At 41.2% G+C, this 13,737-nt stretch overlaps 2 protein-coding genes across 3 annotated transcripts in view; one reads left to right on the top strand and one right to left on the bottom strand.

Annotated features, from left to right (window-relative positions):
• The window catches only part of elp4 (elongator acetyltransferase complex subunit 4), a 44,085-nt gene extending 43,603 nt beyond the window's left edge, over positions 1-482 (bottom strand). The window contains exon 1 of the mRNA XM_028402379.1: positions 390-482. Within this exon, the coding sequence (XP_028258180.1) occupies positions 390-444 (55 nt within the window). The 5' untranslated portion in view covers positions 445-482. The remainder of the gene's footprint in view (positions 1-389) is intronic.
• immp1l (inner mitochondrial membrane peptidase subunit 1) lies at positions 8-11,456 on the top strand. Of its 2 annotated transcripts, none has more exons than XM_028402380.1 (6): positions 8-77; positions 6,179-6,289; positions 6,385-6,473; positions 6,647-6,773; positions 10,611-10,721; positions 11,308-11,456. In XM_028402380.1, the coding sequence occupies exons 2-6, from the start codon at positions 6,185-6,187 to the stop codon at positions 11,392-11,394; spliced, it is 519 nt and encodes a 172-aa protein (XP_028258181.1). In that variant the 5' UTR covers positions 8-77; positions 6,179-6,184; the 3' UTR covers positions 11,395-11,456. The 2 variants fall into 2 exon arrangements, with proteins under 2 accessions (XP_028258181.1, XP_028258182.1); XM_028402381.1 differs by lacking the exon at positions 11,308-11,456 and adding an exon at positions 8,657-8,805 and having other exon boundaries at positions 10,611-10,704.
• The last annotated feature ends 2,281 nt before the right edge of the window (positions 11,457-13,737 follow it).

The raw sequence follows: 13,737 nt of genomic DNA, 5'->3' as shown, positions 1-13,737 counted from the left end.
TACATGTGGAAGCTGTCAAAGGGGAAGTTCAATTTGTTATGGTAGGTGCACTGTGACGGAGAATTGAACACACTGTGGTAAGTCAGGTATTTTTATTGATTAGTGTAAAGTAGCTTCTAGTGTTTGATGTGTATGCTTTCTACAAAGGTTACTCCCAATAATTCGATGATATTCAGAGCGTAAAAATATATCTTTGCGCGGCTATGACCTTGTTCGTTCATTGCATAACATTACAGATTCAACATTGTTTCAATGAATTAGTCATTAATTCCTTATTTTCTTCTTTTCCAAATACCGAAAAGAACTACCTACAAAGTAAACCTGCTTGTCACTACACCTAATAGCAAAACAAGCTATAAGACAACAGTTTATCATATAAATTTGCCTACTTGTGTAATGAACACTGCAGTTTTTCCCCAGAGATGGCAATATGACGCATACCATGATCAATACACCAATTTCCTGTTCTGTAAAATCAGTGGCAATACTAACACCTTCATCCAGAGAAAGCTGTCTACTTTAGAAGAGGTTTACCTTTATAATTTATTGTTGAACTATGAAATATTAAGAAATAAAATCACCCTACCACAAGTCAACAATGAAAAGTATTAAACACATGCTTCATAATAATAGCAGACTGAGGTGCTGTGCACCTTTGCCTCTACTGTATGTACGCTTTGTGCTTTGTATTCCATCTGAGTATCTTTAGTCCATACATTTCAAGCTGACAAATACACGTTTCTGTATGTTAATTATTTTTTATATAATTTAATTTACTAAAGTGACAGTTGTGACTAATGCAGAACATTTAACATGTATAAATACATAATTAAAGTATGTATTTATATTGTGATTGCCTTGCAGACTCTGCACATCAGTACATTTTATAGGTATGAACAATGAAATTCCATTAAAGGTAGGGTAGGAGATTTTGAAAACTCAGTGAGAGTCAGCCAGATTTTGAAAGTAAACACATACCCCGTTCTCTCGGAGCTCACCCTGAAGCCACGCCTCCCAACCAGTCTGTGACTTCGGCCATCATGCACGTACCTCTCTGATGCGTGCAGAGCAGGGAGAGAGTGACAACCAGCCAACTATATGCACAGGGGCGCCTCGCAGGATTGGCTGATGTTTCTAGCGTTTTATAGCTTCCACAGATGATTAATATTCTTCGTTTTAAAGTGAAACTGCCAAACTAATCGGTTGCTATCGGATTGTAAAGAGAAGTTACACTAATTTAACAAAAAGTGCATCAGAATGAAATCTCATACCCTACCTTTAAGTCGCTTTGGGTGTTAGGTCATGGTATTGTGGATGTTTGGTAACAGTTGTAAACGGATAAGAACACTTGGACTTTTCATCATAAGTCAAAATGTCCTTTCATATATTTTAAGAATTGTTGAAATGTGAGGTAAGGCAAACTGCCAGCTGGAAAAAGCCTCATTTAGTTCATACAGTATAATGTCCACTATTAATGCTGATTGAATGAAGAGTGATCAGTGTTATACTTGAGACAGCTGTAAAAAGCTTTGTGTGACACAGTGAGGCCAGAGGCAGCATAAGATCGCAGGATGCTGTGAGGCTCCAGAGGAAGCAATCGCCCAACTGCTCACTTTACAAATGCTCTCAGCAGAGACGATCCTGCTGTTTTGACAGCACTGTTGAGATTTATATGTGCTGACAAGAGACCAAGGGAATATATCATGACTGACAACACTGGGCATTGTGGAAAGCCTATGCGACAAATAAGATGCGCTGACTGACCTGCATCTGAGAAGGAGGAGAGCCTGCTTCAGCAGTGCAATGTGCATGATTTATGATTACACAGCTTTCTCTACATCTTCTCTACATTGCCAGTCACCTAATTATCTTAAAACCCAGTGCAACCCTTGGGCTCTGTTGCTCCATAATGGTACAGAAATAACACAAATTTCCTCCTTTTCATAGTATGAGCTAGCATGTAGGTGTTTTTCTGCAGTATTTGTGTCAGTTAAGTCATTCTCTATCTGATTGAACTGTATAATGGCAGCAGTCATAACATGTCAGACCTTTCCTGGTCAGACTGTTTTGGTTTCTTTAGACTAATTCTGCCATCAATGTGTAACTGCGAGAAGCAGTCGACTTCTTGTGTCCGGAGGATGCAAGATTATCATCAACATGTATAATATTTGTTTTTCTAACTGTGAAAGGACAGTAATATTCTACGGACACAATAAGTGTGTAGGATAGGTTTTTTAAGCAGCTAATTTTTTCTGAGTGTTTGAGTTTTTCCATTTATTCAACATCCCTTATTTTGAACGGCTTTATTCTGGTTTCCTGAGATTATTTTGCAGATGGTGTGTTAAAACACAGCAAGCCATATTTAGCTTGATCTATAGGACAGAAACCTAAAAAATGTAAATAAATTCTGATTTAAAATATTCCGTTAAATCACACTCTTGGGTTGTTTAATGTAAATCAGGCCATGTCAGAAGCTGAGCAGTGCATAACCCAAACTCCTTTGTGAATCCGATAAACACCAGATAAGATCTCTCAACTCTCTCAGCACCCGGCCAGCAACATGCACTTACTTGTGGTCAATACAATATGGCTTAGTGACTTATTTTCCATTCTGTGTAATTGGCTGGGGACTCTGTCAACCTACACTTCCTTTCAGTTCATAGCAGTTGTATTCATATCACTTGGCTATTATTTGCTCTGGCTGACCCATTGATTGTAGGTTTAAACCCTCAGCTCCTCAAATAGTAACCTCGCTCAGCTGTTTCACGGCTGTGTTGCTGTTAGCAACAATGAAAAGAGCAATATGGAGATCAGTCCCTTCAATTAAGCCTCTGATAGAAGGCAGACCTGGGAGAGATGGGGGGCTAGACATGGCACTCCATGGCTGAGACTTTTACATCTGTCACTCTCCATCCAGCCAGGTGTCTGTGTTTAAATCAGCAGGATTATCTCTGATTGCACTGATAGTTGAAACAGACCCCCCTGGTTGCCAAACCTCCTCCTTTTTATAGCTCACATTAAGATCAAATCAAACTCTGCTCAACAGGACTAATGCCCCACCCTCCCCTGCCTTCTGCTGCCCAGAGGAAGACATCAGAGGTGGGATTGGTCCCCACTCTGCTCTGCCTGCTTCTCCAGACTCCCTTCCATCTGGGATCCTCAGGGACAAGAAGAATATCTGACAAGGGGCTCATAAGCCTCTTAGCCCCCCTGTTGCCCAGTTCTCTCTCAGCCCATGTTTTCCTAATTTAGTTGTGTAAGAAGTCCACTGCAAAGCCCTTGTGTGCTGTTTGGATTGAAATTCTCTTTGTGGTTCTAATAGACTGGCCATGTATATCAATTAACACTACTCAGCCATGGCAGGCTCAAATCTCTTGAGACAAGTAGCAGTAATTCCTCGCCGAATATTTCCTTATGGCATCAATAATAGTTATTTTATAAGCTGTCAATTTTGATGTGTTGTTTGTTTTTCATTTTGCGTTTAAGTTGATCATTGATTAATTGGCACTGGAACAGGTCAACCATTTGATGATATGATATGACATATCGTATGATATCATACTCAATGGAAACAGTTTGCCCAGCACATACATTTTGCATGAATTTATTTTTATTCTTCATATATTGCAATCGCCAGGAACCCTGTTCAGATGACAGAAATATACCGCATTCACTTTTTATTTCTCCTGAACCTCAAATACTTCACACGGAGTGGATATTTTGCTAAACATTCAAACTATTGCAGCACTTCATGCTCATTTTTGGAGAAAAAAAAAAAATGTTTTTTTCCCCTTTATATCCATCTACTTGTGATTGCTCTGCCCTGAATGGGGGGGCACCCTCAGTAAGTAAGAGGATCACAGAGTTAAACACACAATGAGGTGTTTCTATCAGCAACTGTTCATTTGGGATCCCCACTGTAGCACTGTGCTGACAACAGGAGGCCAGTGGCCACAGATGGTTCCGCAGGGAGGGCTCCACAGACTTTTTTTTTGTTTTCCCATGAACATGTTTAGCGTGTAATCCTGGATTAACAGAGAGACTTTGTGTTAATTTACAGCTGTAATACAGCATTCAATTAATGCTGGTAATACCCAGCACACACATGCAGTGGGTATTGGGGCCAAGAGATAGTGTGGGTAGCTCGACTCTTTGCCTGGGGGAATTAGAGGTAATAGAGATCCAATCAGAGGTCTCTGTGGATGTCCACATCATTGCGAATCCCAACGGAGACACTGCAGCTCACATATATACTTTCTATGAAACACATAGGTAATGTTATTGTTTGTGCACATTCACACACACACACCCACACAGACACACACTATCAATGACAAAGGGTGCCTCAGAAAACCAGGCGGCTGCATATGGACTCTCTTGATATCAGTCACTGGCCGTGTGATCTTGTTATGCAAAGTCCCTTAATCCCTACCTATGATGAATGCATGCTGGAATGGAGGGGGGCGATGAAACAGAGATATGAGGGCAGCTGTACGGGAGGCTGTCCACTGTGCTTTGCGAATGAGGGCTAACAAAGATTCCTGATCCCTAGTCTAGCAGAAGGAAGAGCACATGTGAGATCATGTCTGACGGAGCATTACAGTATGACAGAGCTGCTGGTGGAGTGAGTTGAGAGCAAGACAAATAGAGAGGAACATGTTGCCTTAGTGCAGACCTGCGATTCACATTAACCTTTAGACCACTTGCTTCCCAACAGAGGAATTATAGGGCCAGAGGTGTTACTGTAACAGCTGGGGAAGGACTGAGTTTATAGTTCCTGTGGAACTGAAGAAGATACAGGAGCAGTTTGCAACTGGAAAGGGGCACTTCATTTGGGCCCTGTGTTGAGTGTGTATATGTCCTCCTTCACCTGTTCAAGCTCTATCATTCACAGCAGCCCTGAAAATCAGAAGGTTGCCAGGGGTAATCAGAGAACAGAGAGAAGAAGTGGAGCAGCAGCAGCACACAGGGAGGTGAAAGCATGGAGTTAGTCTTTTCTGGATCAAAAAGGATGGACAATGGAGCAAAAAGACAAACCATGCTAGGGATGAAAGAATAGGTAGAGGGTTTAATAGGTGAAATATACTTGGAATGAATGAGAGAGCATTGTGTGTATATGTGTGTGTGAGAGAGTGGAGGGGGGTAATGGGATTAGGGGTAACACCTTTGGCAGGGCTGGGAGAGCCACCTGACACCCGGTCTGTTGGGAACCTGGGGAGAAAGAGGGTGGAGGTGGTGGAGCAAGGGAGAAATTGGGGGTCTAATCCTTGTCCATCTTTGGGAAGTCATTCCCAGAGCTCTGAGGATTTGGAGCTTTGGTTTCCGCTCTGCTTGGTTTGGTTAATAATACCCTGGGAGGGAGAGAATACATGGAGAGAGAAACAGGAAAGAGACAGAAGGGGATAGGCAAGACAGAGGAAAAGATTTCTTTACCCTGTGGTGGAGTGGCAGGACAGCAGCCTATGAGCTGAAAGAAAGTGTTTGAAGTGCAGACTAACAACTAAGCCATGTGCCATCTATTGTTATACAGTTTGTACATATGCAGGTGTGTTTGTTTGTGTGTGTGTGCCTTCGTATGCACACTGCGTGACAGTGTGGTTTGCTTTCCTCTGTCCATCCCACAGGCTGCAGCTTGAGTAAAAGTCAATAACCTAAGTGTGGCTGAGATGTTTGCTTAGAAGACACATGGACAGCCCTGGTGTGTGTGTTTGTGTGACACTGTTTGTTTGCAGGGCAACCATGGGTGCTTGGGGTGTCTTTCTATGGTGTTTCTATGGTGCTGACAGAAGTTGATAGCTGTTCTAATGATTGTGGTGGTCGTTAAGGCAGCATAGTATCTGGGACAGGCTGCAGACAGTGCAGAGCTGCTTGGCTGGATGTGTCACAGTTTCTGTGTTTGTCCATCACCTGAGCACAAGGTGTTGATTGGTCCATCCTACACAGGATCAAAGTTCAGTGCAGTTTTGTGGTGTGAACTGGCCGCTCAGCCACCGAGAATGAAACACCAGAGAATGTGCCATCTTAGCAGTAGGCCAACTGTGACAACCTTGTCCACACCTTTAAAAATTAAACCTCAAACAGCTTTGTTTTCAGAAATCCTGTATAAGCCTACCATAAATGGATCAGACCTATAAAATGAAAACATTGTGCTATAACCGAGGGTTGTTATGTTCTTTAGGTGAAGATGTTCCACCGTGTGCTGTGGAAGACCCTAGGTTTTATGGGCTACACAATCCAGTACGGCTGCATCGCCCACTGTGCCTTTGAATATATTGGGGAGTTTGTTGTGGTTTGTACTATCAAGATTAAAATTTTATGACCATCTTCTTTAAAAGTGTTTTATTTCATCTATTCATTGTTTGTTTGTTTGTTTTCTGTTTTTAGTGTTCTGGTCCATCCATGGAGCCGACCATTGTAAATCAAGATGTTGTCTTCTCAGAGAGGATGAGTCGTCATCTATGTAAAATAAAAAAGTGGGTGAGAGTATATGTATGTATACACAATAGGCAAATATATAACACAGACCATTCTTGAATTTGTATAAATATTTCACAGTTTTACATATCATAGACATTTTGTTTTCCTTTTTGTCCCTCAAAAAGAAAAGAATAAAATGACACTGAATGTGTTTCTGTTTACTTTTCAGAGGTGATATAGTCATTGCGAAAAGTCTTTATGACCCAAATATGAACATTTGTAAAAGGGTAGTTGGATTGGAGGGTGACAAGATCTGCACAAGTGCCCCATCTGGTCTGTTCAAGACACACACATATGTGAGTATATTCACATTGTCTTTGTTGAAGTTGTCATGCTTTTCAGCTGCTTTTCAGATCCTGTGATCAGCAGCTTTATAAGGTAAGGTGTCTGGGGAAAGATTTACCATTTCATTTCAAGCAACCACAACTTAGCAAGTGCCTTTGGAAGGAAAAAGGGTTTTAAAAGATACAACGAAAAGGAAATGAATGAAGAACGATTTTACAAAAAAAAAACAACAACAAAAAAACACTTCATGGTTTGTTTCACCTTTAAATGACAAACAGAATCTTAATGCATAATGCAAAGCTGTCTCAGCTTTTCTTTGTGTGTACTTCAGACCGTAGACTGTCATTGTTGTGTACATTTTAGACTGCACACACCCATTTTGTGACATTGGTCAAAATATCAGCTTTTGACAACACCTATATTTCCTCAGAACAGTGATAAAACCAGAGAGTGAACAGGGGTTCTGCCGCTGAAACCACTGTCATTGCTTTTCTATTACTACTCTCCCCAACACCCACAGCTCAGGCCTGCAATCTCTCTGAAGCCTGTTAGAGTTAGTGCCAGCCGAATGGACAGACTGATGGGTGGGAGGAGGGGTGTCTGTGTGCGTATGTGTGTGTACACATACGTCCACAAAGCAAAGGTTGTGTTTATGTTGCATGTTTTTGAATTTATTGTGTATTTCATAGACTATGTGCAGACTATTGAATGAGTTCAGCAAAAGATAGCATAAGGCCAAGCCTGTAAGTGCTATTCATCAAATGAAAGAGGAAATAAATAGGTTTCCTATTCTACTGGCTTCACCTCCACATACAGAGGACTGAACTTGTAAGAGGCGTCATCTCTGGGCTGTGATGCTAGAAGGTAGTGACAGATGTCTCATTTTAAGTCATTTTTTTAACTCTCCACTAGGTGGAGGACTTTCATATTTAGGTTTAGGTCAAGTTTAGGGTGAGCGGAGTAGACTTCTTTATATTTTAGGCATTTCATCATTCACATTTACTTGAGCTATTTTAACCAATCAACAGCTTCAGTGTCATGATTCAGGTTACTAAAACTGTGTTTTGTCTGACTTGCATGCGGTGCTCATAGATGAGGGGTCCCGGGGCTGCTGTACATGCAATTTTAAAACACAGATATGTATTTTGACCTTATATTGACAGAACAAGAATCCTATTTCTAAGTTTTAGGTTTAACAAATTGACTAGTACTGAGTATGATGCATGCATTAGCCCTAGTGCGATGCATTATAATTAAATCATTGTTTGAATCTTTGGCAGCCTTTTTTTTTTAACTCCCAGGAGCAAAATCACTGGCTTTGTGTGACAGCATTTGTGCTAACTGAGAAAATACCTGCTGTTCACATAAATGTTTTGGCTCCCTCAGGGATTTTTCCCCCCTGGAGGATATATGTGTTTGTTATTATGATGGTGTGAGGCATTATGGGTGGACCTGTAAAGATGAATTTTGGAAGGCGGTGTTAGACCCTGTCATCACCTCAGTTTTTGTTCAGACAGACAGACAACCATGCAGGCAGGTCCTACCCTCAGAGATCCAACTAATTGCCCTGTCACCTTTTAGGAATCATTTCTGTGTCTGAGCTATTGTGTCAAAACAATGACACTTGATCCCTAATATTATACCAGAAGGAGAAAGAGTGACGGGTCATGAGAGACATGAAACATCTGTGTTTCTTCAGCTCAGCTCATTGCAGTAAAAATAGACCGAACGATACAGTGAAAGATGAACTTAATATTCCTGTATTAAACTGAACATCATTCCCCACCCCAATCATGTTAACATAATGAAGAGTGTAATGGTGTGCCTGTTAAACAACACACCTCCACAGTGAAGAGAGCTCCAGTTTCAGCTTCTCTCGACATGTCTCTGACAGGTACACAATGCCTGGCGTCAACCCAACCTGCACCACAGGACGGGTGCAGTCTTTGCCATCCATCACTTCAGAGTTGCAGCAGAGCAGATCAAAGAGGCTCCACATCTTAACATTACAACTCTACATTTAGCCTATCTGGATCCTTGGAAGTATGTGTGGTTGGAAATGACATGTGTTGATGACAGTTTCGTCTTTTTCTCTGTCAAAATCAGACATGTTGATACTGTGACGTGCCAGAATGACAAATTGCTCCCATGTCTCACCACCCTGTATAAACATCTTAATTACCCTTTGCATGTTGGCATCACAATCAAGTGGGGCTCATGGTTTTTACTATTTACTGGTGTAGTTGACTTTGTAAAGCAAAGACAAAGAATGTGCTTTATCAGAATTCAGCCCTACTTTTTATCAGCAGTTATAATTTAGTGTTCTTCCTTTGACTTAGTGTTTTTTTCTTTCTTCACACACCTGTCATTGCGAGGTGATATACATAAGCTTGTATGCTCATGCTGAACACAGTATGGCTGCTCATGTTTCAGACCTCTTCACCTACTCACTTTTTCTGAAATGATCCTTTAAGCACTTGAGTCTTTACTTAAACCTGGGTTTAACCAGGTCATTGTTTTATGGGACACAAAGACCGTGTGCTGTCTTTTGCTGTTGATTGGAGGTTTCTGACCTCCATCAATGTTCACAATCTGTATCCTGAATGAGAAAGAATTAAAAATGTGCCTAAGAAAATTATACCTTTACAATAAATCACATTTCTGTTTGTCTGTGTGGTTGCAGACACTTGAGATTTTTTAATCAAACCACCATATAATTATAATTAGCACAATATGGATGATTGGGGAAAAAAGAGCAGAAACTGGGGGTACTGGTTTGGCAGATGACAAACGGTGGTGTTTCTTTTTCCTGTGCTTGGGAGCCAGCATATGTTACCATGTTAATGAGGTGTAATGGTGAGAATCCAGCATGCTGACATATGGTTCTCAGATGACTCCTTTAATGATATTCATTTGTGTCGTTGTTATTCAGTGAGTTGTTTACCTCATGTTAGGTCAACGTGTCACTGGCTTGTGATTATGTCACATCATCTGTCTCAATTATCAAATATGAAATGAAATGCAGTGTCCCGCAGTAGCACTGAAGACTCCAATCAGAGAGCTGAGGGTGATAGAAATAAGGAACCCGAGCACAGCCAAAGATGTGACGTCACCTCTATGTGGATAATATTCTGGTTCTCTATTCATGTTATTCTCTTTTTCCTCCAGAAGACTTTTGCTGTTAAAAAGTTAGGCAACACAAAAATAGACTCGTGGATTGTGATGCCCATTATGACAATATAATGTGTTGTTGATCCTGTCTGCACATATAGGGGGGACAGCGCACTTAATTAGGGCCTTGACAAGCCTACTCTCCTAAAGTGATGAGATTAATCATAATTGGTGTCACTGTGAATTAGAGCCCGCTTGGATGACCGCCCCACTGGCAGGTCGGACCGCGGTGGAGACCCTTGGACACTGCTGCTAGCCGCAGCTTAGCTCTCTCTCTCTCTCTCTCTCTCTCTCTCTTTTGCTTTCTCTCTCTTACCCAGCTATCTCAGGCCCCTCTCTGGCTTTGCCCTCCCTGGCTAAGAGGGGCACAGATCTCAGGCAACAGCCTAATGACCCTGTTTGAAGTTCTTCTAAATCCCCACCCCCCGACCCTGCCCGTTACCCATGACCCCTCTCCTAAGACGGTTTGGGGTTAAAGAGGGACAGGCAGGTTGACGTTAAGATAGGCTGAAGAGGGAAGGGGGTGGCTAAGGCGACTTGTTGGGGGTAGGGGGTGTGGTTAGGTAGATTCTCACTACATCATCGACCTTACTTTACATGTTAAGTTGTTCAAGCTTTGTGCAGTATAATTGTCTTAATCATTACTGCCTTATTTCTGTGTGTGGTGATGTCTTTAGGTTCCAAAAGGCCATGTATGGCTAGAAGGGGATAACCCAAGGAATTCCACTGACTCAAGGAACTATGGCTCAATTCCCTATGCTCTCATCCGAGGACGTGTTTGCTTAAAGGTAACACAGGAAGTCTTCTGTATAAAACAAATTATAAGCTCAAGAAGCTGTTCAAGTATTAGCTGTTAGGCTAAGTGAATATAGGCAAACAGTTGCGACCTTGTACAAAATCAGCTTAAACCTGATTTTATTCCGCTGAAGGAAGAATGTAAAGTGAGTGAGTGCGAGTACAGCAAGGTCCCTCCAATATGGCCATTTTAAGCCCAAATCAGATGAGATTCAGTTGGAAGTTCAAAGCAAGTGTGTCCGATTGACCAAAGCCTGGACAACATATTGTCTAGCTTTCCATTCTGCTATGTTGTCATGTCACTGGATGTCATAGCAACCATGACCCTGGAAACAGGTCAAGCAACCTTCTGTCTATCTGATTGGACAGAGGCACTCCACTGGAGGCCCTAAAACGACAGATGATGAAATAACAGGATTTTCTATGAAGTTAAATGCATCCTTAAAGACTTTATTAGCAGTCATGTCCAAGATATAAGATAAAGTGTTGTTGCCTACCTAATGGTCAGAAGCCTTTTATTTTGTACAAACCATTTCTCCTTTTACCCATCATTACTCTGTTCCCTTTTGTCCTGTACAGCTCTGGCCGCTGCAGAGTTTTGGCACCCTGGGTGAAAGCCCAACCAAACGGATCATTAAAAATCAGAGTGACTCAAACTCGGATTGACTCATTCACTTTGTATGATACTATGTTTTCAAACATTTTTAAATAAAACTGGTATTTACGTTTTTTTAATTGTGCCTATTTCATTGGGAGTGGATCCACCATTTTACTGTTTTGCATACATACTTGATTAACTGAATTGTTTTATAGCTTTCAGGCCCTTATCATCTGGAAGCTTACAGTGTTTTCACTGTGCATCACTTTTAAGAACAGTGTTGCGTGAGCAGTGAGTAAAACCCTGTCTCTGTGGAACTGCAATGGCAGATTGGGCAGAGGCAAAGATGAGAGGCACAGTTTACATTGTGTTCATTTGGTTATAAGACCCACTAATAATTAGGCTTCAAATCAATAAATCAAAGACCTTATCATACATACTTAATGGTACATTATGCTGGATAGTACATTCTGGTTGAAATCATTTGAACTTTCATAATGGCCGGTCCGAAACCCCACATTTGCAGGATGTTTGTGTACGTGCCTTAAAATGGGGTATCTGTCTAAATCTACAAAGTACAACCTCACCCAGTACTTGTCTCTTTCTGTTAAAAAGATGTTATTAATTTCATGTTTACCCTTTCTTGGTATTATGGTAAAACAAAAGCTCTCTGATTGTTTAATATTTCATTAGGCTGCCAAGGCAATTGAGAAAATGTTAACATTTCCCATTTAACCATACAATATTAATACGCACTTAGTAAGAGTCTCACTCACCACTGAATACATTGTGTGTGTGTGTGTTGTGTGTGCATACACAGTTGTACATGTGGAACCAGTCTCACACTCAGTATGTTTACATGCATACACGGCAGCATTATAGACAGGTATCTGCCGGAGCCAAATGCCATATAAACATGGTTTCTCATGGAACATTAACCACATGGCTTCGGTTTGTTGTTTAACAATGATTAAATATAGCTGTGGAAAGATACCATTTCCACCTCTAAATAGCAAGTAAAATTTTAACACAGTAGAAACAGTTTAATGTTTGGACTAGAAATGAGCATCATCTGAACAAAAACTGCGCTGCTCTGATATAACATTTTCCATCAGCATGCTGACTCTGACAAAAAGCTCTGCACTGCTGCACAATTGTAAGGCTTGGTCATCCTGCTTAAGACCTTCCTGGACACAGGGACATAACAACACTTTGACATACTAAGCAGTGGAAGCTCAGCTGGTCATTCTTGGAGGCAGAGAGGGAACTCTTCTCCTTTGAGCTCCCCAGGGGAAGTGAGTTCCAGGCAGCCGTGGGTCCCTGTCCAGCTGCTTCCTCTGTCTGGAGGGGGCCAGAGGGTCAGAGACAAGGCTCTCTGTGACACTGAATTATCTGCCTGAGTGTGATTGTGCCTGCTGGGAGGGACACTCAAGATTGGGTGTGTGTGTGTGCATATGAAAAATATTTATGCTGGGCTTTGCTTCGAGCACATCTTTGTTTCTCAAGGTTTTATCTTCATCTGTTGTGTGTCAACACAGTGCCACTGTTCAGTTGAAATGCTGACACAAGTAATCTTACCATGTCCCTTTAAAGATTGTGCCCCATAGAGGGAGCTATGGCTGTTTACTAATGGAACTCAAGCTCTGGTGGATGAAAAGCTGTATGTGATTTAAGTCATGTTAACAAGGTTAAAGCTGAAGATTGTGTATTCACACCACCTCAGGTCTACTGGCATAAGTATGTCTGTCACTCTTTTTCCTCAAGGATGGAGGCCAGTCCACCCTGAGGTGAAAGAGGTCATATTAAAGACTGCTCATTTAGGTTTATAGATACACTGCCTTAAAGCTACAGTTTATTTGTTGATATATACAGTATGTTTCTTTTGCTGTCATATTTTGAGTTGTACCAGAGTTTCAAAGAGATGACTGGGCAAAGGTGTATATCATTATCATGCTGAGTAGACTGAAAGCTGGGAGTGAGGCAGGAAGAGAAGGAGATTGGAAGAAACGGACAACAGACAGCTGTGCTGAGGTATGCAGCACCGCAGAGTCAGGCTGTGGGCTGTCAGCAGGGCTGAGGTGTGTCGTGGCCTCTGTAAGAGGACAGGAACAGTGAAGAGTGTATTGTTGTAATTCTGCTAAAGTGGGTTGCTGTATGTGAATACAAATATCTGATTTCTTAAAGGAAATAACAGCTCTTATTGCTCTGGCTACAAAACCTCAGATCGTACTTCAAAAACATTTCATTTTGATTATTTGTAGTTTTTATTTTCATATTAATGTTTATCATAACTTTGGTAATGCCAGTTATGTCTCAAAATAATACTATTTATCACTGACCATGCCAAATGGTAAACCTTTGACAATAAGCATATTAACTCAGTTAAGTTAGCTATTTTAAGTTAAGAAGCC

This window comes from Parambassis ranga, chromosome 3 (genome assembly GCF_900634625.1).
Source record: "Parambassis ranga chromosome 3, fParRan2.1, whole genome shotgun sequence".
Lineage (NCBI taxonomy): Eukaryota > Metazoa > Chordata > Actinopteri > Ambassidae > Parambassis > Parambassis ranga.
This window is presented reverse-complemented; position numbering and strand designations above follow the sequence as displayed.

What these genes read in the sequence shown, in the direction of transcription:
- immp1l (XM_028402380.1), top strand. Translation starts at nt 6,185, where the DNA reads ATGTTCCACCGTGTGCTGTGGAAGACCCTAGGTTTTATGGGCTACACA. An exon ending in CATCTATGTAAAATAAAAAA is followed by an intron (nt 6,474 to 6,646) that starts GTGGGTGAGAGT and finishes TTTACTTTTCAG; the next exon opens with AGGTGATATAGTCATTGCGA. An exon ending in TGTTCAAGACACACACATAT is followed by an intron (nt 6,774 to 10,610) that starts GTGAGTATATTC and finishes TGATGTCTTTAG; the next exon opens with GTTCCAAAAGGCCATGTATG.